Genomic DNA, 23,032 nt, shown 5'->3' on the forward strand with positions numbered 1-23,032 from the left:
TAGAATTTAAGGCAAAATGGAGAAACACAATTCTTTAAATCGAGTATAGAAATCTTGAGTTTGAGAAGCGTATAGGATTTTACATTTTTTTTTTTTTTTTTTTTTTTTTTTTATTTAAGGTTAACATCATATGCCTTATTCTTTTCGCGAAGCAGCCTTTACAATGTGGCGGTTAAACATTTTGCCAAGAATGATCGATATAGTATCGATTAACAAGACTTCATTCGTTTCAGTACCAGCATATTGCATAATGTCAACTTTATCATCGCTGTTCAATGTGATCCATTTTTTTTTGTCATCCTTTTTACAAACTTCGCCGCGAACACGCAAATGTATACATAGACGCTGTCCGACGAAAAAATAAACGCGATCATTTCTGAAAAATCTAATTATTATCACGAGCACTGATATCACGCCCGATTATAGAAATATAGTATGGTCATCGTGCTTGTGCGCACAACAAATTATGCGTTATCTCGTGCGTACAACAAATGATGCGTTATCTCTCGTGCGTGTACTTTGTATTAACAATACTGGGCTAGCTACTTATCGTCAGCGATAGAGGCGCGCGCGAGTTTCAAACAGATCGAAACCAACGGTTCGTGAAAACCACCGAAACGGGAAAGATACACTTTGTAACTGGTTTCGTCCTAACAAGGGAGAAAAACATTAGGAAAATATCTGCAACCTGTTAACAATTGGCCGTACATCCACGAAATTTTGTCGAGGTATCGAAGATCTGGAATGCACTTTCGGCCCACGGAATAGATTACATCGAACAAAAAAAAATATTCTCGAGACTAGCCAGATCTTGTGTGTTCCCCTTAAACATAAATTTTGTTCTTTTCCCCTCGCTAACGCTAAGAACAAACGAATAGTTTAAATATGCGATACACATCATCAGTCTTATAAACAATAAACTTTTGGAAACATATTTTGGTACATATACAATGGATAATCATCGCGCAAAGTGGTAACTGTACTTCACTAATATTTTTTCCACTTTAGCGTTATCCTCCCCCCCCCCCTTCAATTCGTCTTTATATAAAAAAATACAACGAATTCTAAACATCTCCTATATATACGTATAATATGCCCGCTGGCTTCGAGTCCCGATCGTGTTTCGTCGGACCTCGAGGGGGAAAAATCGCGTCTCTTTAGCTTGTACCATACTTGCTGCTCTCGAATGTCCCCCGTCTGAAGAACGAACTGAATTCCAGCAATGATTGCTTATCTATGTTGCTTAAGTTGCCGTTGTACTTGTAGAGAGGTTCACAGTGCGACAATTCCGAGCAGACCAGTATCAATCGTCGCAGATACTCTTCTAATCGTTTCCTACGTTGCCGCGCCACGACCTCGTATCTTGGGAAAACTTGTCGGGGTGGAAAGCGTATTGCTGCTACCTGTACGACAGTTGACGAAAAAACAAACACTTACAAAATCTATTTTTCACAGCTTCAAGGGCGATGAATACGTGAAAACACGATTTACCTTGCTACCATACTTCTGTCTCATTGAAGTATACAATTCACGAAATCTTCTATAACGACGCAGAAGTGTCCAGCTGTCGTCTTGGGCGACAACGCGTACCTCGTACTCGTAATGACTGGACGTGCCGGCTCCGCGTATCACGTAAGATGGTACACTGACGATCATGTTGATCACATTGTCGCAGTCAACGTCGTTCGCTATCAACGACGGCAGAGACCTCGTGATCGTCAGGGAGTACGGACTACTCAGTCGATCGCCTCGGTTCTGACTCTAAACGAACAATACAAATGACAGAAGTTAACCATAATCAGGAAACAGAAATGCTTGTCTACATGGGGACATTTCAAGACGTGTTACTGGCAATTACCGTCAAGTAAACAGTCGAGTATCCTCTACCGGATGCTATTCTAGGTGCAACCGACTCGGACAGGTACTGCTCCTCGTTATTAGGCCTGTTGTTCCTAAGGACAGGTGATCGCGTTGTGGACACGGTCAACAAAGTAGCCGAGTTGTTCGTGGATTCCGACTCGCGACAAGTTTTCGTCTCCACAATAGTAGTCTGCACACGATCATTCGCGTCGCCGCTCGCTAGTCTATCATCGCCGTCGTATTGCGAATTGCTCGGCGCATGCCCCTTCCGTTCGTCCTCAGTAAGCGACACCTCTAGCTCGATCTGCTGCTTCTGAAGGTCTTGTAGGATAGCTATCTGCCGGTTCAGATCGTCCTTCGAGGGTGTGTTCGCCTCCAGGCATCTCATCACCATCATTCGTTGACGGGCGATTCTTTGGTTCAGTCGTTTCATCGCCGGGTTCTGGTGCACGGGCGAGTCCAGCGAGTCCTCGGGGATCTCGTCGTCCATCGTCGAGTTCGTGGGTGACTTTGAGTCCGCTTTCTCGCCGTTCGTGTTATTACTACCGTTGCATTTTTCCGGTTCCGTGATACTTTCACCGCCGGAAGACTTCCTGTTCACGTTCAAACTTTTACCATCTAACGCAAAGAATGTCCCTCTGTCGTTCTCCACGCGAACACCCTCGGGAGCAGCTTCCTGCTTCCTGTCTGACTCCTTCTGTTGGTGGTCCAGCAATGCCTGCGACTCCTTGGCGTCCAGATCTTCGAAGGGAATACGAGGCTCCGGCGAATCGGCCGCGGCTGTGTGAAACGTGTCCGCGGTCTCGATGGAACTTGGAACGGTCTGCGGCACCAGACTCAAAGCGGACGCTATCTGAAGCTTTTTATTGGATACATTCGGAAACGAGCTGTTCGCATGGGTCTCGTCGCCGCTCGAGGAACGATCGTCCGGGGAGGCGGGCAACGCACGTTTCAGGTTCAACGACAGGCTCTGTTTGCGCTTCAGAATCTCCTGGAGCTGCTCCTGCGACCGTTTCGCGAGAAGTAATTTCTTCTCGGTGTTTCCTTCGCCCTCCAACTGGCAAGGATACACATTATTTAATAGTAAATGTCAATACTATTCTCGAGTGAGTATAATCGATGGTAGAAAGGATATATGTGTACAGTTTCAATCTCTCCCGCATTTAACCCTCTAAAACCTCCTAAGCATTTAACCTTCTAAATTTCCTTTCACAATTTTGTATGGTCTTGTATAAAACAGCAGTTGGTATATTATAGGAGGGGAAAACTAAGAGTTTTGGAAAAGTATGAAGGTAAAATTATCTATGTTTATCTAATCCATCACAATGGGGGTATTCCGAGTGCTCAATAACCGTGAATATTTTAAGGGGTTACAAAATATTCACCGTATTTCTACCATCGATTCGACGTGATCATATCAGTGATCGAAAGTGAGTGGCTCATTTACTTCCAAGTTGAACATGTGTTTCTGTTTCCTGGCTATCTCCATCAGCTCCTCCTCCATCTTATCCACTTTGCTTTGATGTTCGCTCAACGACCTGACTTTGTTCTGCAGCTCGGTCTCCAAGGCGGCCAATTCTTTCTTCTGAAATTCCAAACGTGTACTAGTTTATTCCTCGTTATCTGTGAATCGTCCCAACCTATTAAACCCATCGACTGTGCGCGCTCTGTAACGAATTGTTTCGGAGCGACCGGTAACGCAAACACTTTCTAGTTTGCCAGAGAATTATAATTAGCGACTGTGCGTGATGGTAAATTTACTCACATGATGATTAACAAGCTCTCGCATCGCGTCGACGCATTTATCGTCATTCAGACTCGACCAAGATTCTGGCAAGCTGCCGTCACTGCCAGCACCGTCGTCCGTCTGAAATGGAACCAGTTTTTTCTTTCTGAGCCCAGGGACCGTGTGACTATTGCCCATTACCAATATAACACACATCCCCCCAGCATAATCGAAAAACGAGGAGGGACAAAATTAAACGAATAAACAGAAGTAAAAAAAAAAGAAAATGGTCACGATGCAGGTGTTTGCTGCGTGCGATTATATATATATATATGTATATACGGTTCGTGCTCCCCTAGAGACTACGGCATGCCCGCGAAAAAATGTATTTCGAAATTGTATTCCTTTCTCTAAATCTCTTACCTTCTCCCACCACTGTTGGAATCTTTGTGCGGGTTCGTGATTGCTCATGAACTCTTGGAACTGACGATCCTTGGACTGCAACGCTGTGCGCAGAGAGGCGACTTCCCTACATAAACTTTCTACCTGGTACCACACATACATAATCGATGCATTAACAAAAAAAAGGGTAAACTGAAAGAAAGTATCGTATAAGATGCGATCGCATAACTATTCGAGCGAACGAACCGAGGAAAACACGTGACGCGGCGGACTAGCTAACGGTGTGTTGTGCATGAGATAGCTGACAAAATATTCGACCTGGGCAAAAAATTATGTTGGAAGTACAAAATGAAAAAAAAAGAAAAGCAATACAACCACACAGTCAATTTATTTCGTGATACAACTGATTACTTTTTTTTTCGTGACCGTTTCTTATCGTTATAATTTAAATATAATTTGTTGTAAAATTAAGTAAGAAAAAAATATTGTATAAATGTGTACTAAATTTCTTGGAACCGAATGAATTGCTTTGGAGTAATTTCAATCTGCTCAGGTCTGCAGAAATGATGAATCATAGGTAAATTTTACCATACGAAAATCAAATCTCATGGGATACAAATGATAAAGCATGCTTTTTTTTTGCTATATATCAAACGGTACTAGAATCTATGCGACATAAACCAAGATTTATCGGATTATTCACAACTTATTCCCAACGAAACGATCGATTAATAAAAATATATAAACGAGGATTACGGAAGAAAATATATATATATATATAGAGAAGAAAAAAAAAACATGAAACAGATCGATGTTATCGCGATACGTTACCTTGAGAGATCGGTTAGTTAGTTTCTCTAATCCCCCACACGTTAGCGGTCGAGACACAGTGCACGCGCGGACGTGCCCCATCGTATTTTGTTAACAAAGATACAATTGGGTTTGTTAATCGGGATCCGTTAATCCGACCATCACGGTTATGTGTGTATGTTTGTGTTACTTAACGAGTATTATATTACGTGAGAAAAAACAGAAATATGTATACAGAGTGTGCGTGCAAAAACGTTTCGTGGAAGATCGAAGGCCAATTTTCGTAAGAAAATTTTATTAATCAACAAGGTATCGGTATAACAACAGTTTTCTTTTCGTTCTTTTTCTCGCATAACAAACCCATATAGAACAATTTCTACACAAAAAAAAAAAAACAGGCCCAGATATGCACAATAACTTTTCATCTCTCTCGCTCTCTCTCTCTTTTTTTTATCTTTTTAATTATAACCTTAACATCTACTTAAGGTACTTAGTTGGTAATAACATTCCATAGAATGCCATTTGTCCGGCAATATCTCGTCAACACTGGCACAGTTCATATTTCTGGGATGGCGGGCGGTATTAGTCTTTTTTTTTCTTTTCTATCTAAAACCGCTACATGCACCAGGCGTACTAAACTCTAAGCGACTATATATATAATATATTGTCTCTCTCTGTAAAATAGGCGCGTCGTTTTCACGGGAAAGAAAAATTCTCCCGTATTAATATAATATGTATCATCCGTGTGTAGAAACGAAACATATATATATATATATATAATTCCCGGACAAATATTGTCCTATTTAACAGTTATACACATTACATATGTTACAAGTTCCGGCGAAGAGCCTGATAGACGCCGTTTTTCCAAAGCACCCTTTTATAGTCTTTTTGTTTCATTTTCTTTTCGTTTGTCTTGAATGAATTCTCTACTGTGTTTTTAGGTTAGAACGACATTCGTCATTATTATTATCGTAAGCGTCGACGATAGAACACGAACGTTTCCGTTCGGTGTACATCCATCGTCCATCGAGCACTCGACATGATTCGTGTTTAGATAGCACGAGGAACACGAGGATCCCTGATGGTACAAGGGTCACATGTTCAACGGGCAAACGTGCGAGTAGATGATGATGTTGCCAGACAAGCAAATAAGGACACCGAGAGCAATAAGGACGAGGTAGAATTGATACTTGATCGAGATTACGTTCAAGTCCGGGGACGGCGCGTCCGTGTCACTTACTTGCGTCATTTCGTCACGTCGTTCTTGCTCCAGATGGTGACGTCGGCTCCGTAACTCCCGTTGCCGTGACTCGAGGGCGGATATCGCGTCCGCCCACTCTTTCCATTGGGCGCCCCATTCGCGTTCCAATTCACGCTGGGCGCCTTCCAGGGCCTCTCTTCGCGCTGTCCATCGCTCTTCTCGTTCTTCCTGTTCCCTCTGCGTGCAGATACGAAAGAATACGCATTTTTTGGTGATTCTCAAAACAAATCAAAGGAGACATTTCTGAAGCTTTATGTCTACCGACGACCTTTCACGACACTAACTGTACCCCAGTTCTTAACTACCCCCCCCCCTCTGTGCATAATATACAGGGTAGACCACGAAACGGGATCAGCTTTAGAGAGAGCTTAAAGATGATTGTACCACAATTTTTTGTCAACACTCTTTTTTCCAGAGTTTTCAAGGTTATCTTCAGTTTTTTTTTTTTTCATGATAACCAATTTTTTATCTTCTAGTTTAAAGAAAAATTACAAAATTTGTGCCACGTGCTAAATTTGATTATGTTTGTAAACATTCTTTTCTATAGCAGTCGAATAATGTAATCTGATCACGGTTTCGTGGCCCACCCTGTATATACGAATAATAAGATACAGCAAATGCTGGTTCATCGATTCACGAACCTTGAAATCCTCCTTCTCCTTGATAAGGGCAGCCTTCTGCTGTTCCAGTTCCTCGAGCGCTCGTAGATCCTCGCTCGAGTTCAACAGATTATCGCTAGAGGAGGAGGCATGCAAATCCGAGACGCTCCAGCTCAAGAGGGACAATCTTGAAAGATTGACGACCGTCGACTGTAAGTTACCGTTACCCGTTCCACCTTCCTTTCTTAGCTTGGCCGCCTCCGCCGGATCGTTATATCGGAACATATTGTTCCTGCCCAGAAGAATAATACAACCTTGCGAGAGTCGCGTCGGTTTGTCCACTTGAGCGGTGTTGATCCAGCAGTGGGGAGAAAGGGGATGAAGGGTCGCTACGCCGGTATCTAACTCCACCACACAGTGTTCCGGCTCGACGTCCACGCCGGTCAATACGATATCCTGTTTACCGAGTCGTGTGTGTTACGTTCGAATATGTATGTGTATACATACTTGGGTAACTGAATATACAAGGTGTTCCAAAAAAAAAAAAAAGTAACCGATTGAACTTTTTTGTCACAAGATCATCGCGGAATACTTGGACTGTTCTGAAACACCCTTGTACACCCACAAGCAAACTCGACTTTCCCGTGGCGTGGGGAAAGGGCCTTCTACCACTTGGCAAAATTTATTTCAGGTAGTGAAATAAATGTTAAATCAAATGGTTAATTGAAAGGCCCTTTTCTTACGCCACATTTTTCCCTAGCGGAAGACGAGTTTGCACGTCAGTGTACATGTAAGGTATAAGGGATGACTTAAGAACAGATATTACCTGCGCGGTAGATGCTTCCTCCGTTCCAACTAACGTTCTACCCTCTTTCAGGTGATACAACGTGACACCGGTGCTAAGAAGATCGTCATCGATCCCTACCAAGTGTGGCATTTCCGAATCCAAAACAACCCCGACGCCACTCTTCCGGAGACCCAACGCTTTCTGTTCCTGGAGTATCTGCTGCGTTTCCCTCCACTTTTCCGTCCACTCTTCTGTCAACACTTTCTCCTGCTCTTGTTTCTCGTGGATTTGTGCCAGTAACATTTGCGGCGGCCTTTCGAAGCTCTGCAAAAGTTGAATATGATAAAAAAAATATCTTCTTATACATATAAAATCCTAAATTCCCTCTTCCAATAGTAAGAATTCCTGGTGGATATTATGCATCTGCCTTCTAATACTTGCCATATCCTTCCCAATAAGGGACTTCAGTTTCTGTATTTCCTCCCTAAGTTCCCTGATCAGTTTCACGTTCGGATCCTCGTTGATGGTCGGCTTATTGATGATATTCTTCGCTCGATTCGCGTACCTCAGCGTACTCAGCGTCTCACCGTAGTTACAATCAGCCGGACTAATAGCTGCTATCATAATGGTCTTGGAATTACCACCGAGGGAATCTTTTAGCAACCACGTGAGCACACTGTCCCGATACGGTATGAAGACGTTTCGCTTAGACGAAGAGGACACGTCGCTCGTGGAGCTGACCTCCGCGAGCGCCGATATCACAGAACCTAATGTCACCAATGACTTATTAATATGGGCACCTTCTTTCAGTCGTTGACCGGTCGCTCCCGTTGCGTTAGCACGCTCGCTGCAAACCACATATAAAAAGGATATGCATACATTTTTTAATGTAATTCGATGCATAATAGTACAGGAATATTCAATAGACATTAGCCCTAACGTAGCGCGCTAACTAACTTTAATCCCAAATCGGAATTTTCATTATAACTAGACTCTTGATGTATTGCCGAGGGTGTTGTCATGGGTAGCTATTTTAAACCATGAACTTGACGAAATTTTGTAGTTCTACCGTCGTAGCCCCTACTGCAACGTCTGCGTAAAAGCTGGATCGTGCTGGTGGGGATGGTGTGCAAAACGTGGCGGGAAAGCGAATTCGTATATGCGTTAAAGTACGTGTGGAGGGGGTAGTACCTCACATGGTAATATGTCAAGCGGCAATATATCAAAAGTCCACTGTATATCGTGTTTTTGTAACTGATATCCAGCTGCTCGACTGTACACGTATTATCAAAAGTGCTCTAAACCAAAGTAAATGATCCTAATTAAACCACAAGGACTGTCTCTTGATACATATATATATGCGTGCGTCTCTGCTACCTTCCGGCCAAGTCGACAAGATGCACCTTCGAAACGGTCTCCGACGGCATGTTGCCCTCGGACAGTCCGGCTTGGACGAATGTTATCGTAAAAATCGCGTGACTCCTGCTGCTCACGTCGTTCATGTTTGTGCTGGCGGTGGTTCTGTGCGTGTTACCTCACGACGGAGATGCGTGGGTGGGCGGTTTTACCTGAATGTCTGAATAATCGTACACGAGGTGGTTCGACAAGTCTTGGACGTAAGGCCCCCTTTTAGGATGCTCCCGCACCCTGAGAGAATGGGACTGCGACTGATCCAGCCTCAGCAAGTCTTTCACTCTCTCGTTGTGTATCTCCAGGAAGGACACCTCCGTTCTGTACGATGCACCGCTCTCCTTACCGGCGGCCATTCTGGCGAACAACGTCTTGCAGATCCGCGGTATCAATCCCTGAGCCTCCTACGGACACATGCGATCCAAGAAAAAAGAAAGAAAATAATATATATATATATGTAACGGATTCGAACGAAATTTAAAACGGCGCAGTCATTTCCCAACGTGGAAAACTCGTAGAAATCGCCCAGTCTTGAGTGAAAGTCCTGGGCCCCGTGTGTGTGTCTGTGTTTCACAATTGTTATAATAAATCGCCGTGGCCCGTTTGCTCGCCGTGCAATAAGCAGACGCGATCAATCATTTTGATGGGCGTCCAAGCGTGATACATATGATAATCAAATGCTAACGGACCTTGAACACGGTTCTATTTTCGAGCGGATCGGAAAACATGTATAAAAAAAAAGAGTATACACTGCGTGGCATAAGTATCAAACCACCCTAAAATTTTCAATCTGTACATATTGCGGTTAAAATAAAAACGAACCACTTTTCCTTAGAGAAACATTATTTCTTAACGCGACTTCAGACATGGCATGCTTAGTTCGTTTTTAGTTTAACCGCAATATACAAGAACTCAACATTTTAGGGTGGTTTTATAGGTTGTAATTTGTGTGACATGGACAACGGCTATGAATAGGGGGTGTGAAATGCTCGAGATAATCAGATAATCGTGTTTCTATGTTTGTATTCAGATATTTTCTTTCTTCTTTGTACAGACCATTCGATAGATAGTCTTAATAGTATATATGTACATACATTAGAATTGTCACGCCGTGTTAAAGAGACATAATGATCGGGACCACTCTCGAGGCATTGAACCGCCGAGAACTAATTTCAGCAGGTGACCTTCTAATTATTTCGAGCTCGGTAAACGCATACCACACTTTTTGGAAATGGTCGACGGTAAAATCGGTTATTACCGGTGTGCCCATCATCGTGAAGGTCTTCCCAGACCCTGTCTGGCCGTATGCAAAGACGCAGGCATTGTAGCCCTCAAAGGCACTTTCTATCACGTCCGTACCAAGATCGTAGAATACCTAAAAGACACCAACAAAAACATAATGATCAACCATTTTGCTTTTTACAGTACCTATTTATGTAAAATAACATTTTTCGAAGTGATTTGCAAATACATACAGATGTGAAGATATTCTTTAATGCATATAATCCGCAGTCTACTAATGAGCCAATGGACGAAACAGTTCTAACGCTAGAACTACCAACGTTAAACGTATATATCCATTTTCATCGTATCGATACACATGACAAACTTTTGAAAATATTCAACTTTATAAACTAATTTCTTCACTTTCATATTTCAATAAAAGTTGCGAAAGATCTGAGAAAATACATTGTAACTTTTTAATTTATGTGACTACTTGGTAGTTCTACTGTTAATAGAGATTACACCATACTTGGATGATTCTTGCCGCTCGCAGCTAGGCCAGCTTACAGACCGAACGGCAAGAATTATTCAATCGATGGTTGAACGTTCAGGAAAACTTCCAACGAGAGTCGCCAAACATATCAGACCCCCTCGATAATTAAAAAGCGATTGTGTTCCCACTGTTGACAGTAAAAATGAAGTGCCGCGGTTGATAAAAATAAAACCGCTGTTTGTGCGTATTAATCGATGCGATAGTTTAATTACGCACATTTTAATTACGCGATATAAACCTGAAGTGGTTTTGTCGTACGGTTTGTTTTTCGAGTATGTATACTTGAAATATTTATTCACGTGATAAAGCCGGCGCTTATCTTCACGATACACCGATCTCGAAGATACTGGAGAATCGTTCGATTAAAATCTGTTCTTACGACAATGGTTACTTTATACCGGCGCGAGCATGCCGGTCTTCTATTTTAATTCTGATTGTGGCTCATCGTCAAAAACCGTTACCCCCGAATGCGATCTTACATATCGATCGATTCATAGATCACGAGAATATACTTGCATATTTTAAAGGTATCGATATTTTCAATAACATTATTATAGAAAAAAAATAGTAGGAATTGTATATGGACACACACACACGTACCTCTTCCTGGGACGCATAGTTCTCGTCATTCGTGTCGAAGGACGAATAGGAATGATCGAACGTGAAATCTTTGTATTTTTCTCTGTCGATTTCTCTGCAGCTACCCGGTGTCTGTAAAACAACAAAGGCAAACCTGATAGGAATCATCGCATATTTTGAAGTTCAACAACACTCTATATGTCGAACAATAATATAAATAACTATTTAGTAACTGTTCCAATCTAGGGAAAAAAATCTCATCGATTCATCCTCATTCTACATCAATGGTATGCGGATCGTTTGACCGGGAAATTGAACTCGTGTGTCATTCGAGGTTACAATATGTATACACACACCGTCCTACCAACTAAGCCATCCACACCATCGATAGATTCTTTTCCCCTATGTCCCAATTGTATAGGATGAGGACAAATTCGTGGTATAACCAAACAGAGGGTGATTCTTCGTGGAAAAGTAAATCAAAGCTGCTGGATAAACAACTGACCGTTTAACAGGACATAAACAATTAACAAATATCTAGTAATTTTTCATGAAAACGAAGCCTTATTTAGAAAATTTCTTCCCAGACCCAGCAACACCATAAATTTGTTCCCATCCTGTGTGTACGTAGCATAGTATTAATATTAGGAATTGGAATATTAGATCTTGATGGAATTGATACAGGTCAGTAGCCGGTACAAATGACTGACGGTGAAGGAAGCGCATCACTCGCAAGTGGCTGGCGAACTGTTAGGCCTTTATGTCACGTGCATTCGTTAGGCTGCATCCCACATAACTAATCGGCGCACTATCGAAAGCCGGTCCCGCGTATTACGCAACAAACCGAGAGGCAGGCAATTAAAAAGTAAAACTCCTTATGTTCCCTGATCATGCAATCCGCAATAAGCACGAGAAGCTAAGGTGAGGATCATTATCGTTCGAGAATAGCGTTCAGCGTGCTCGATGCAGTATAAGAAAATTCGAGGTTCTCAATGGAAGGTTATGGACGCGTCGACAGAGAGTCACGATACATAAATTACACGAAATCGCTAGCTGCGTCGCTGTTACTGTACTCTTTGCCCAACCAATCTCGCTTGCTTTCTTTATATGTATATCAACCTGGAAAGAATTATCGTACTGCTTTGTTAAACGAGAAAGAAAACGTTCACGGCAGAAGTATAGACATTTTCATGAATGGTTCACAACAACATATGCAAATGATCCATCGGACAGTTCGAGAAGTTACGTTGTAACGTCCACAAACCTGTTTTACCACGTTACCGATAAAACGGAAAATTAGCTGTAATGGTAATTATACACGGTGGACGTTGATAAGGGAACGGCAACACGAACGATTCTGTTAATCACGAATTTCTGTGGTATGATTTCGAAACAAATCATAAGAAATCGCATAAAACAAACACGATTTCTTATTTATATCGCTGAGTCATTCGTGAAGAAGGGAAAGGTGAGTCAGATTCGCGGAAAACCATATAGACGAGAATTTCTATCCAAGAGTTATGGTGGTTCGAATTCGATTGAAGAAATTCGAAAAATGAAACTTTTCGTTTGAATTCGACGGATCGTGATGTTTGGGATCCGTAACGGTATTTTCATATTTCCGTTTTGTATAAAATGTGCACTGCACTGGGCCGGGAGGTACCATTGGTCGACGCGGCGCAACGGAAAGCAACTTGTCCGGGATTGGTCCAGCAACGATTTTCGCACTTTCTCCGATCAGATGACGTACCGTTCGCGCTATCTCACCCGTGAGATCTCGGTCAGAGATTTCGCTTGAGAAGCGTGGATATCAATGACGTAACGGGGAAACAACAAATAATCTCAGCTGGAATGAAGATCCACTGGCAGTTCGTGGCCAACGACGTCACGGTACGGATAACGTTAATGGGTCAATAGCCGGGTTCGGCTCGGTCAGAAATTATGACACGGTTTCGAGCCACGAGAGAGAGAGAAAGAAAGAGAAGCGTTAAAGGCAGAGCGTGGCGGTCAACGACGGTATATAGTTCGGGGGGCATTCTCGAAACAGAAGAAAAGAAAAATAGAATTTGTTCCACCGTGGTAGAAATCTTTTTAGAAAGTCCGTCCATTCGTGATCATTAAGGACAAAGCTCGGGGGATTGTGGCAGGAGTCGTTTCGTCGCGGACAGTGCGCCATGTATACAACGTTACAAAGATGAAGCGTTTAACCTTAATAAGCCAGGGTTGTGTGTAACATCGAGAACGATCGCTTTTGAATGCTACGGTACCTTGGTGTTGAAAATACGTGTTTTCTTGCCATCCATTTGCACGATCATCTTCGCGTTCATCGCCAGTTCCCTGCAATACAGATCGGAATAGGTTCACGCACGTAACTTCAAGCACTTCGAAGGTTTTCTTTGTAGCAATGGGTGTAGCCATCGAAAAGCATGAGGTGAAAGACCAACATAATCGAAGGCTCGATACAAAAGGCATATATGTGTACACGGAGGGTTAATGTGTAATACGGGGACGACAGCAGGTGGCAGAATATCGTCACAAGTCGCACTGGGGTCGATGGAGAGCATATGATTGATCGTCCCAGCAAATTCTAGTTTAGCTCAACGGGGTGCAGGTATCGCGACCGAAAGTATTCACCTATTTTAAATGAAAACATCACGGGGGACATTGTCATAGGGGAATTTTCGTATCGGACCTAGACGAAATTGCTCGACCAATCGACAAAGTCGTTCACACGGCTGGGAGAACGAACTTCGTACTCGATCGAGCTATTCGTATTGCGAAACCCGTCGACTTATCGTTATCACTGGCCGCATTACCACCACCACCACACGCACCTTTTGTTAAAGGGACGAACCCTCACGGCTACCTTCACTGAAGCCATGGCTACGAGTAGCGCATGGACTGATCAGGGCCACGGTACACCGTGTATCCTTCTCACTGATTTCTCGTCCCGTTCTTCTTTTTTTTCGGTTCGCGTTACGCGAAAACGAAGTTCGTCGCGACGCTACGCAAGCAACACATCGTCGACGGGCCACGCCGTGCTACGAAACGTCGTCGTGACTCACGCACGACGGCAAACATCGTCCTTAACACGTTCTCGACAGACGGACGACTGCTGGCAAGCCGCTGTTCGAGACAAAAAATTGCGTGTTCCGCGCATGCGCGTACGCGCGCGGATCCCTAATTTCAAGCGATCAGCACATTTGCTCGTTGTTCGTGACGGCGCAGCGAACGCCGACCGCCTTTAACAAATTAGAAACACTAACAATACATCGTAAACGGGGTATTTATGAACTTTCGTAATACAGTTTTAGTGGTTATTAAATTGAACAATTTTAGAAGATGACAAATACAAATCAAAATTGTAAAGTACATAATTTTTCAATGAATCAATTTAACATAACAAATACAACTTGCTTTACAATGTCGACGCAGAATTATATACATTTATGGAGTTACCAATTAAAATTTGTCGACTTCGTCTAAATGTATAAAGCTAACCAGTAAAAGTAAATAAATAAATAGGATATGCGCACGCGAACGGGAGAAGAAAAAACGCAGCTAGCGAGTAGAAAGAAGCCAGCGGGAGAAAGGGAGACGGAATAGACGGCGGCGGATAGTGGGAATCGGGCGTGGAAACTGCGAGAAAAAAGAAAGGGACGGTCGAACAGGTTTTATATTCCCCTTCTACGGGAATATGACGTCATCGCAAGGATCGGTTGGTGGTAAAGCAGTGGAGGAGAGTGAACGGAGAAGGCGAGAGCCACCCACGCAGCAAAACCGACAGAGCTAAATCAAACGCTTTGCGGTTTCTCTAGCGCGTAACGGCGGTCGTACGAAGAATTCGTGTCGTTTTGTTATCCACCTGGAGATTACACATTATCCGCGGGCACGGATCCAGGACAAGGGAGGTAGGATCGTGGCCACCTGCCCGCGCCACCGTGCTTCGTAAATAGAAAATAATGTCATAGACGGCGCTAAACTCGTCGCCAGCGCTGACGCACCACACCATCACGCAGGTCAACGGACCTTTCAAAAGTTTTTGGCACAATCTCGTTAAAGGACGAAGCGTGGTCTTTATCACGCGTATATTCGTCTCGTCTGTAGCGCGACCTGACGCGATTTATCTACCTGCCAGAAACGGGTCAGACAACTCTCTCGGCGTGGGCCTACGTGTGTAGCCTGTTGCTCCCCCTGATGTTTATTTACGTGTGTGACCATTGATGCTTTTCGCTAAACGCGCCGTAAACAAATACATCCCAACGGACTTTAATGAAAGAGATCCCGCGAGTTTCTGAAAATAAATTCTAATTGTAGCCAGAACAAGTCGTAAAGTGTGTTACGTAAAACAACTTTAATTTTTAGAACATTTAATTATAGATTACTGATTATTGTATGATCTAGTTTGACCTGATAACAAGCTATTAATCGAATTCTGCTGGCGATGATTATAAAACCGGCACTTGATATCGAGGAGCGCGGGTAATCATAAAACTGAGAGCCTTGAAAAGTCAAGCTATACGATATGCTGGATGCATAATGATTCATAGTCGATTGGACTCTGACGTAACCTAGCGCCTGGTAGCACGAAACCACTGCTACAGAAAAACGTATTGAACTTTTCATTCTGTTTAGGTAGAGTGACTTCCCGTAGGACCAAATACGGTCGCCCGATCGTCACTTACCGTTCTCGCGTTCTCGTATCATTATTATTCATCCGCACGATTCCGTTGACAAGAGACGAAAAACACATGGATAAATCGATAACGGCACTACATAAAAACGTCATTGTTACCCCATACGCTCTATTGAACGTGCGTAAAAACAATTATCGCGGTCGGAGGGCAAAGTTCATATTCAGAATCCGCACATTCGTATTTGTACGTCTAACCTTTTCGATGCTGGCATCGTGTACTTGCGACTACGCCAAAAACGTACGTCTACATACTGTAATAATGCAATTCCGAAATAAAAGAGTTCGTTGCGTCCATTACATGTGAGATTTATGAAAGATATGTATGTGAATTTTATTGGAAAATACTTTTCCGTTCTTTAGAATTTACACCAATCAACGGCTGATACCACAAATCTACTTTCAGATCTTCACAAATAAATCTAATCCGTTTATGCATCTAACCCAATCACGTTACAAAATCCAGTCTGTAATGTCCTGATTTTTGCACAGCGTTTCCCATTTTTAGTTTCTCGTCGAAAACATTACGACCGTTATCTGAAAGATTTAGCGAGTGCTGACACACCGCTACTCCGCGTAACACTTTCGCGAACGGTGCGTCGGTAATGTAGACCGAGGCATCGGTTCGGTCGGTAAAGTAGAACGCAAAGGCGGGGAGTGGGAGGCAGCCAGGCAACATGGTGGCGCAGCGAGTCCAGGGTTAGTTCGTTTGAAAAGCGAGACTGAAGCGGAGCGGGGCATCAGTCGGGTGGCAACTGTCGAGCATGTGCGTTGTCCGTTGTGTCGTTTAGCCCGCGTCCTCTCGTATCGCACACAGTACACTCATTGCATGTACACCCCGGTACGTGTAGAAACGGTGGACAGTCCGCGAACATGTGATTTTAACGGAGAATACAGTTTGTTGACGCTCGTAATCACGCGCGTGAACAGTGAAGGTTTTCCTCCTGCCCGGATATATCGTTACCCTGCAGCAGCAGCCTCGAGTTCGAGGGGGTGGAGAATAATGTTCTGAGCCCCGAGCCACGCACATCATGGTTGCTAAGCACTTCACGCAGGGTAAGTTTCTAACCGTTTTCGAGGCCCCCGATGTTCGGGCTCGCGTACACTGTATTTCGCGATTTCTCCCTATCCTGATGAAAGACGATAATACGCGCAGAGAATTATTGTTGCCTTACACCAGAGTGGAGAAAAAAACACGGGAAGGGTACGTGCGCGTAATAACCACGGTGTGTACCTATGGTGTACGTTGGGTGGTGCAACTGGACATATAATAGTGGGAATAATAGTGGGACCGACAGGGGCGAGTGCATTGCCTTTCGATTATTGGTATTATATCCTTGGTTTACGGTACATTCGGTGAGATTCGTACGAAATAATGATAGCGATATTTTTCTTAACCACCTTATATCGTTCAGCAGCGCACTATCTGCCGAATCTCGCCCATTACATCACTTTATATTATATATGTGCACTGAATTTTATTTTGTCTGCCCTTTGATATTAACACTTTAATATTATTAATAAAATTTTCTTCTTATGAGAAGCGTAAGTCTGTACACTATCGTAATTTCTGAATCTCGCCCTTTACAACGCAATCATAGGAAAAAACGTCTGTATATATTCTGAACTCTACATTTATACAATCATGTACGTAATAGCGTCGTATTAATACTTCATTTTCTAAGAAATGTAGTGCTGTATACAGTTCGAAGGATTTATTTTGGTAAATATTAGTTGTCTGTTTGAAAATTCGAAAGTATATAAGTGGTAATGTTCAACCGCTATGAACGAACAGACGAAGGCATTTCGTATTGTGATCAGGTTTTTGAGGAAAGCTAGTCAGTCAGGGCGGAGTAGCATTGACCGATTGTTCCAGAGGATAAGCCAGAGCTTGCGTGAGGCCGATGTCAAGTTCGTGGTGGCTTTTAAACCGTTCGTTGTTCGATGTCCCCCATCGATCGACACTCCGTGTAATCTTGCTCTCACGTGCCCTTTTGGAACACGCATATTTTTCTGCACGAAGTCAACCGGACAAACGGTTAAATTCTTGAGCAATGTTTTTAAACTATTTTCTAGTAACTCATCTCGCTTTAAAAAGTTAGACTAAGAAAACTATCATTAAAAAAAAATACTTTGAAAGGGAAATATGAGAAATCAAGGTAATTTTCGTTTATCCAATTAACGAAGTGTGACAACCAATTTGTTCCTTGAACCGTTTAATTTGCATTGCGACATCTGGTGGTCACTTGCCACGCGTTATCTTCGTTGTATATACATAAGGGGGACACTTAATGCCAAACCAGCACGCGCGTTACACGCGTAAATGTCATTAATAATTTTTCAAAGAAAACGCGATTAACACGACAGGCGTCCGATGGTATGCGATGATTCTTCCGCTCTGAATCCATCAACCCTTCCTTTCTCTCTCTATATATATATACCCGCAGTGTAGTGATACGTCCAGAGATTTCCATCTTCCACATCGTTTCTTTCGAATTGCTTTATCGCGCCGGTCGGTAGAGGGTGAACGCTCACGTGCACGCTTTCGAATAAAGCTTCTTATCTATTTAATGCAGATACACACGCACACTTTGATCGATATCAAAATATCCACACAATTTTTATTTAAATCTTAATTTCTGAAATTTATAGCTAGGATTTAAATTAATTTCCAATTTCGAATTATATTTTTAAAACCAGTCTTGCGTCAGCAGTAATGTTTTTCTTTTTTTACTCGGAGTTATCGATCTCGAAGGCGTAGGTATTTGTTTTGGTTAACACTTCCGACGATTGCGACAGTAATGTCGTGACGCGAAAGACTCGTTAAATGTTCCACAGAAAAAGACCCCTTTTTTCTACCACGCAATCCACGTTCTGCGTCGACCAGCCGACACAATCCTGCTGCTGGTATATACACAATCAGCATTCATAGCTGGTGATGTGTACGATGTATATACGTGTATATTAACGCGGTCAAGTTATCACGTCGCGTACGATAAAACCACTTACACTTACGGTATGAATTCATGCTTGGTGTACATGTGCATATATTTCTGACCGGGGGTGCAATGCGTTTAGTAACTCGAGTCAGAGGAAAAGTAATGTGTAATACTATAAGTAACGAGTAAACGGAGTATTGACACACGTCCACCTTATTAAAATAATGTGAAAGGTAGGTTATGTCACAAAAATTTCTATAACTCCATCTTTATTTGTAGTAAACTGTTAAACAATTAATTTTTTATATTTACCATTTTACAAGGATGTTTCGAGTAAAATACAAATTTTCATGAAATTTTCAATTTCATAATTGGAAATTTAACTAAAGCCACGAAGAACCATGGCATTCAAAAGTTTTCAGTTTGCAACGATAACTCGACGTAGTTTTCCACTTACATTTTGATCACCAAAAAAGTTCCTACAAATAGCTTTTTCCCCCACGTCACCAATGAGAATACCGCCGCAATTGAAGCTGAAATCCGACAACGTTAATTCCACGCGTCATCGTAATACTAGACACGTTTCCGGGAAACCAACCTGACGCGTGCCTCGAGCGATTCCGTAATTCTCGATCGATCGGATCGCAAGAATCCTATCAGTCCGCGTGATAAATGCGGGAGTATTTCTAAACGAATTTCTCGAGCGTTTCTCATATCGGCGAGTAATGGCGTCGCGGACTAAAACTTCTTCGAAATTTGATTTACGTTGACCCAGATCGAATCCCCTTTCAGAAACTTCTCCAACGGTCCGCAGGTATGCGTATAATACACCGTGGACAGTCCTGTCTGAGTCACGAAACGCACAGCATCATGGTAGGGCAGGTTTCCCCGGAATTTCGTGCCCGTCCGCCGTGGTCGTCAAATGATTCACCAGATATAGTCGTCAAAAACCGTATTTAACCAGAGAATGTGAAACTCTACGGTCGGTTTCGAAGGATCACTAGAGCAGTTTCGAGAGAGACACGGCTGCCCTCTCGACGCGCATTGTGAAACACGATCCGGCTGTCAAAACACTTTCTAATGCTGGAGCATGAATTTTATAGTTCTCTGAAGACGCATTTCCTTATTATCAAGAACAGTTCGCTAAAACATTCCAAAATCATAAAAAGAAAATTTACAAGCTCGTAGTAGTTTATAATATCGAACCTAGGTTTTAACCTTAATTTCACGTTTGCGAAGTAATCTATTTGAGCTACTCATGTGTCATTGGACGTTAATTTGTTATCATTATTATCCTTTTAAAAATGTGGAAATGGAAAGAATTCCAGTAAATATCCACAACGGAAAACTAGTTGTTTACGTTTACGTTTGAACCGAGGATGGATCAGGGCGTTCGACACAACCCAAAACAAAAGGGTATCGAATTTCGTTGGGGCACTTGCGTGCGCCCCGAGGAGAGAAACACAGCTCGCTTGTGCGTATCGTTTCAATCGAGGATAGAACGTTTTTCGGACAGGTTAAACGCCGTCGGTGTTCTCCGTATGATAATGTGCCTCGAGTTAATTATTTCCTCCCGTTGTTACGTGTCGTCGACCTCCCTGAGAACACTTCGGGGGACTATGCACTGTCGTGTCGGTTACCGGATCGTTGCACGAAAGCCACACGGCCTCGATCGACGACGTCATAAATTCTCTCTCGAAGGTTGGCTAGCTGCAAAAGAACGATGAACGGGGTGGGAGAACAAAGGGGGAGAAAATTAAGCAAGCCGCGCCTAGCGAACGTAAACACACGATCGTGGAAGCTGTAATTACCGATCGGGTTCGACAGTGTACTAATTGAATGTGAAAGGTAGACCCCGTTTTCACGAGAGCTCGTTAAACATACCCACGTACCCTATTGGGCAAATTTTATTTCCGACAACGTACAGAAGCCACGGAATTTATTCGTGAATAACGATTTTACGCGAGGAAACATTATTTCGATAAACCCATGATATTATACGAGCAAGAAGTTCGTTATTCGCCAGCGGTGAATAAATTTGAAAACGAAGCTTGTGCTACCCGTCCTAAGAGAAGACTATGGGACAAGGGAAGTACTTTTCGAGGCAGGATATTCGATAAGACCAATTTATCAAAATAATTGTATAATTGATTATATATGTAATTGTATAAACGTAAGAGATATTGCTCGTCAAGTATTAATAAGGTACATTTGTAGGAGTTTTTTGTCGTCAGAAATTAGTGAAGAACGTAAAGTTTGGCGATTCGTCAATGCTACCATAAAAACCCTTTTAATAATGCCTAGGCGAGACATTCGAAGTTAAAATGTATCCCGTGGTCGAAGGTACAGACAGAGTGGCAGATAAATTCATAGTTTCCAGGTTTCATTCGTTATTCGAGGCAGATAGGAGACGAGGATGAATAATTATACCAAGCTAATGAATATGCCGCCATCCCTGTCTTCTTCCCCGGTGCTTCAGAATATTCCAGCCGCGTGTCACCGGTCTCTCGCGGCCGTAAATTGTACACTTGCCCGTCGGTCACCGCAATAACCTCGAAGCTGAAGTGTTTCCCGCGATAAATGGGAAAAACACGAAAACAAAGAACAGAGACAAAATTCAAATGCACAGTTCCGCAAGTTAAGCCGCCATCTTGGATTCTTGTAGCGTTTTCAGATACAAGTACACACTGTTCACAGAAAAGAACAATTACTTTTCCCATTAAAATTATTGCACACTGGAAATCAATAAATATATAAAGTATTCCATTAGCATTAAACAAGTATCAATCAATGGGGGGATCTGCGTAACAGTAACATTCGAGACAAACGTCCCTAGAAAGTTTTTGAAAACTGATTACTGCTGCGCAGGAATCCCTAAAAGTCACGTGACACACAACAGTGAATTAGGGCGCCACGCGGTTTCCAACGAACGACAGAGAAAATAGGAAGCTCGGGGAGGATCGGCAAGGGGGGGGGGAGGGTGGCCGTTTCATGGAAGAACAGGCGAGAGAGACAAACATCGCCTTAGTAGGAACACCGTTCATGGAAATTGAATACAAGTTGCTCGTAATGAACCCCACCGAAGTTTGCACGCGGTTCGTCGCGCGGCGGCTTCTTGTAATCGCGGCTTAATCTCGGAAACTGATTGCACGCGGGAACATGGAACCGGAATGGCTGTGAAAAAAAGAGAGAATTAAATGCAGCTGCAGTTTGAGATCGTTACTTCGGTCATTATTGCATGTTTTTCGAACACATTTGTACCATAATTATTATAATATGCCAGGAAGGAGATAATTCGAGTGATTGTCTGAAAGTGGGAATAATCCACAGTTGATTGCGCAATTGAAGATCGATTTATAGGTTAGTCGAGGGACAAAGATTCCCGCGCTAGTAGCGTGAAGCACATACGGCGTCCTTCCAGGAAAAATCTTCCTCGGTGATCGAGCATCGAACCGGCTTGAAATGTATATTAAATTTCGCGGATAGTTCGCAAGGCGGGCCAGAAGGAGAGTCACGTGACACGCGCGTCCTTGGGGAAGTAGGACCCAGGGCAGCTGACGTGCAGGTGGCAACGGTGCTCCTCGCAGGTGCATTGCACGTAGTCGCACCTGCCCTTCTGCGAGCACGTGGTTGTTCGTCCTGATGATCGGAGGAGGCTCACGGTCGAGACAGGGTGAAGTCTGGATTTTTTGTTCGATGCTTTAACACTACCAACCGCCGACGTGCAGCGCCAATATTTTTTATCGTCATAGGGGATGCGAGCAATTACCGATCGCATCAAGGTGGGGCGTAAATTGAAAATATTTTTCGAAGAACATGGGACTAATTTAGAATTCTTTCAAGGGGGAAGAAACTTGCCAAGCAGGTGTTCATTAAAATACGGTGATTTTATTTTATTATTGGCTTTAATACAGTGGTTGCCATCGTCAGGCAACCTAAAGAAAATCGCTTGGTTCGATGAAAAATAATTCTCCCCAAAAATTCATGAACTTTTGTAAAATTATTGAATTCTAAGTTAAACACTTATCAACTGGCAGAATTAAATCACTGTTTAAAAATATTTGTTATGAAATTTATTTGTTGTTCTTTACATATATGAATGTTTATGAATACTTTAGTAATCGTTTAAGAGAGCCCCTCTCGATCGATTCTCTTTATCTCTCGAGCCCTCGGCGCCCTAATACTA

At 42.8% G+C, this 23,032-nt stretch overlaps 2 protein-coding genes across 2 annotated transcripts in view; one reads left to right on the forward strand and one right to left on the reverse strand.

Moving 5' to 3' along the window:
• Positions 1-1,100: 1,100 nt before the first annotated feature.
• LOC107195011 (kinesin-like protein KIF16B) lies at positions 1,101-14,184 on the reverse strand. Its single transcript, XM_015584759.1, is given in 15 exon segments — positions 1,101-1,403; positions 1,492-1,761; positions 1,859-2,917; positions 3,308-3,445; positions 3,626-3,727; positions 4,010-4,132; positions 6,042-6,239; positions 6,704-7,117; positions 7,488-7,772; positions 7,890-8,295; positions 8,826-9,262; positions 10,117-10,233; positions 11,236-11,346; positions 13,482-13,551; positions 14,049-14,184. Coding segments are annotated over 15 exon segments (4,023 nt in total). The 5' UTR covers positions 14,096-14,184; the 3' UTR covers positions 1,101-1,157.
• A 2,479-nt stretch (positions 14,185-16,663) lies between these two features.
• Positions 16,664-23,032, forward strand: part of LOC107195029 (myosin-I heavy chain) — a 37,724-nt gene continuing 31,355 nt past the window's right edge. Inside the window, exon 1 of the mRNA XM_015584785.1 lies at positions 16,664-16,963. Coding sequence (XP_015440271.1) covers positions 16,939-16,963 — 25 coding nt within the window. The 5' untranslated portion in view covers positions 16,664-16,938. The remainder of the gene's footprint in view (positions 16,964-23,032) is intronic.

This window comes from Dufourea novaeangliae, unplaced genomic scaffold (genome assembly GCF_001272555.1).
Source record: "Dufourea novaeangliae isolate 0120121106 unplaced genomic scaffold, ASM127255v1 scaffold8, whole genome shotgun sequence".
Lineage (NCBI taxonomy): Eukaryota > Metazoa > Arthropoda > Insecta > Hymenoptera > Halictidae > Dufourea > Dufourea novaeangliae.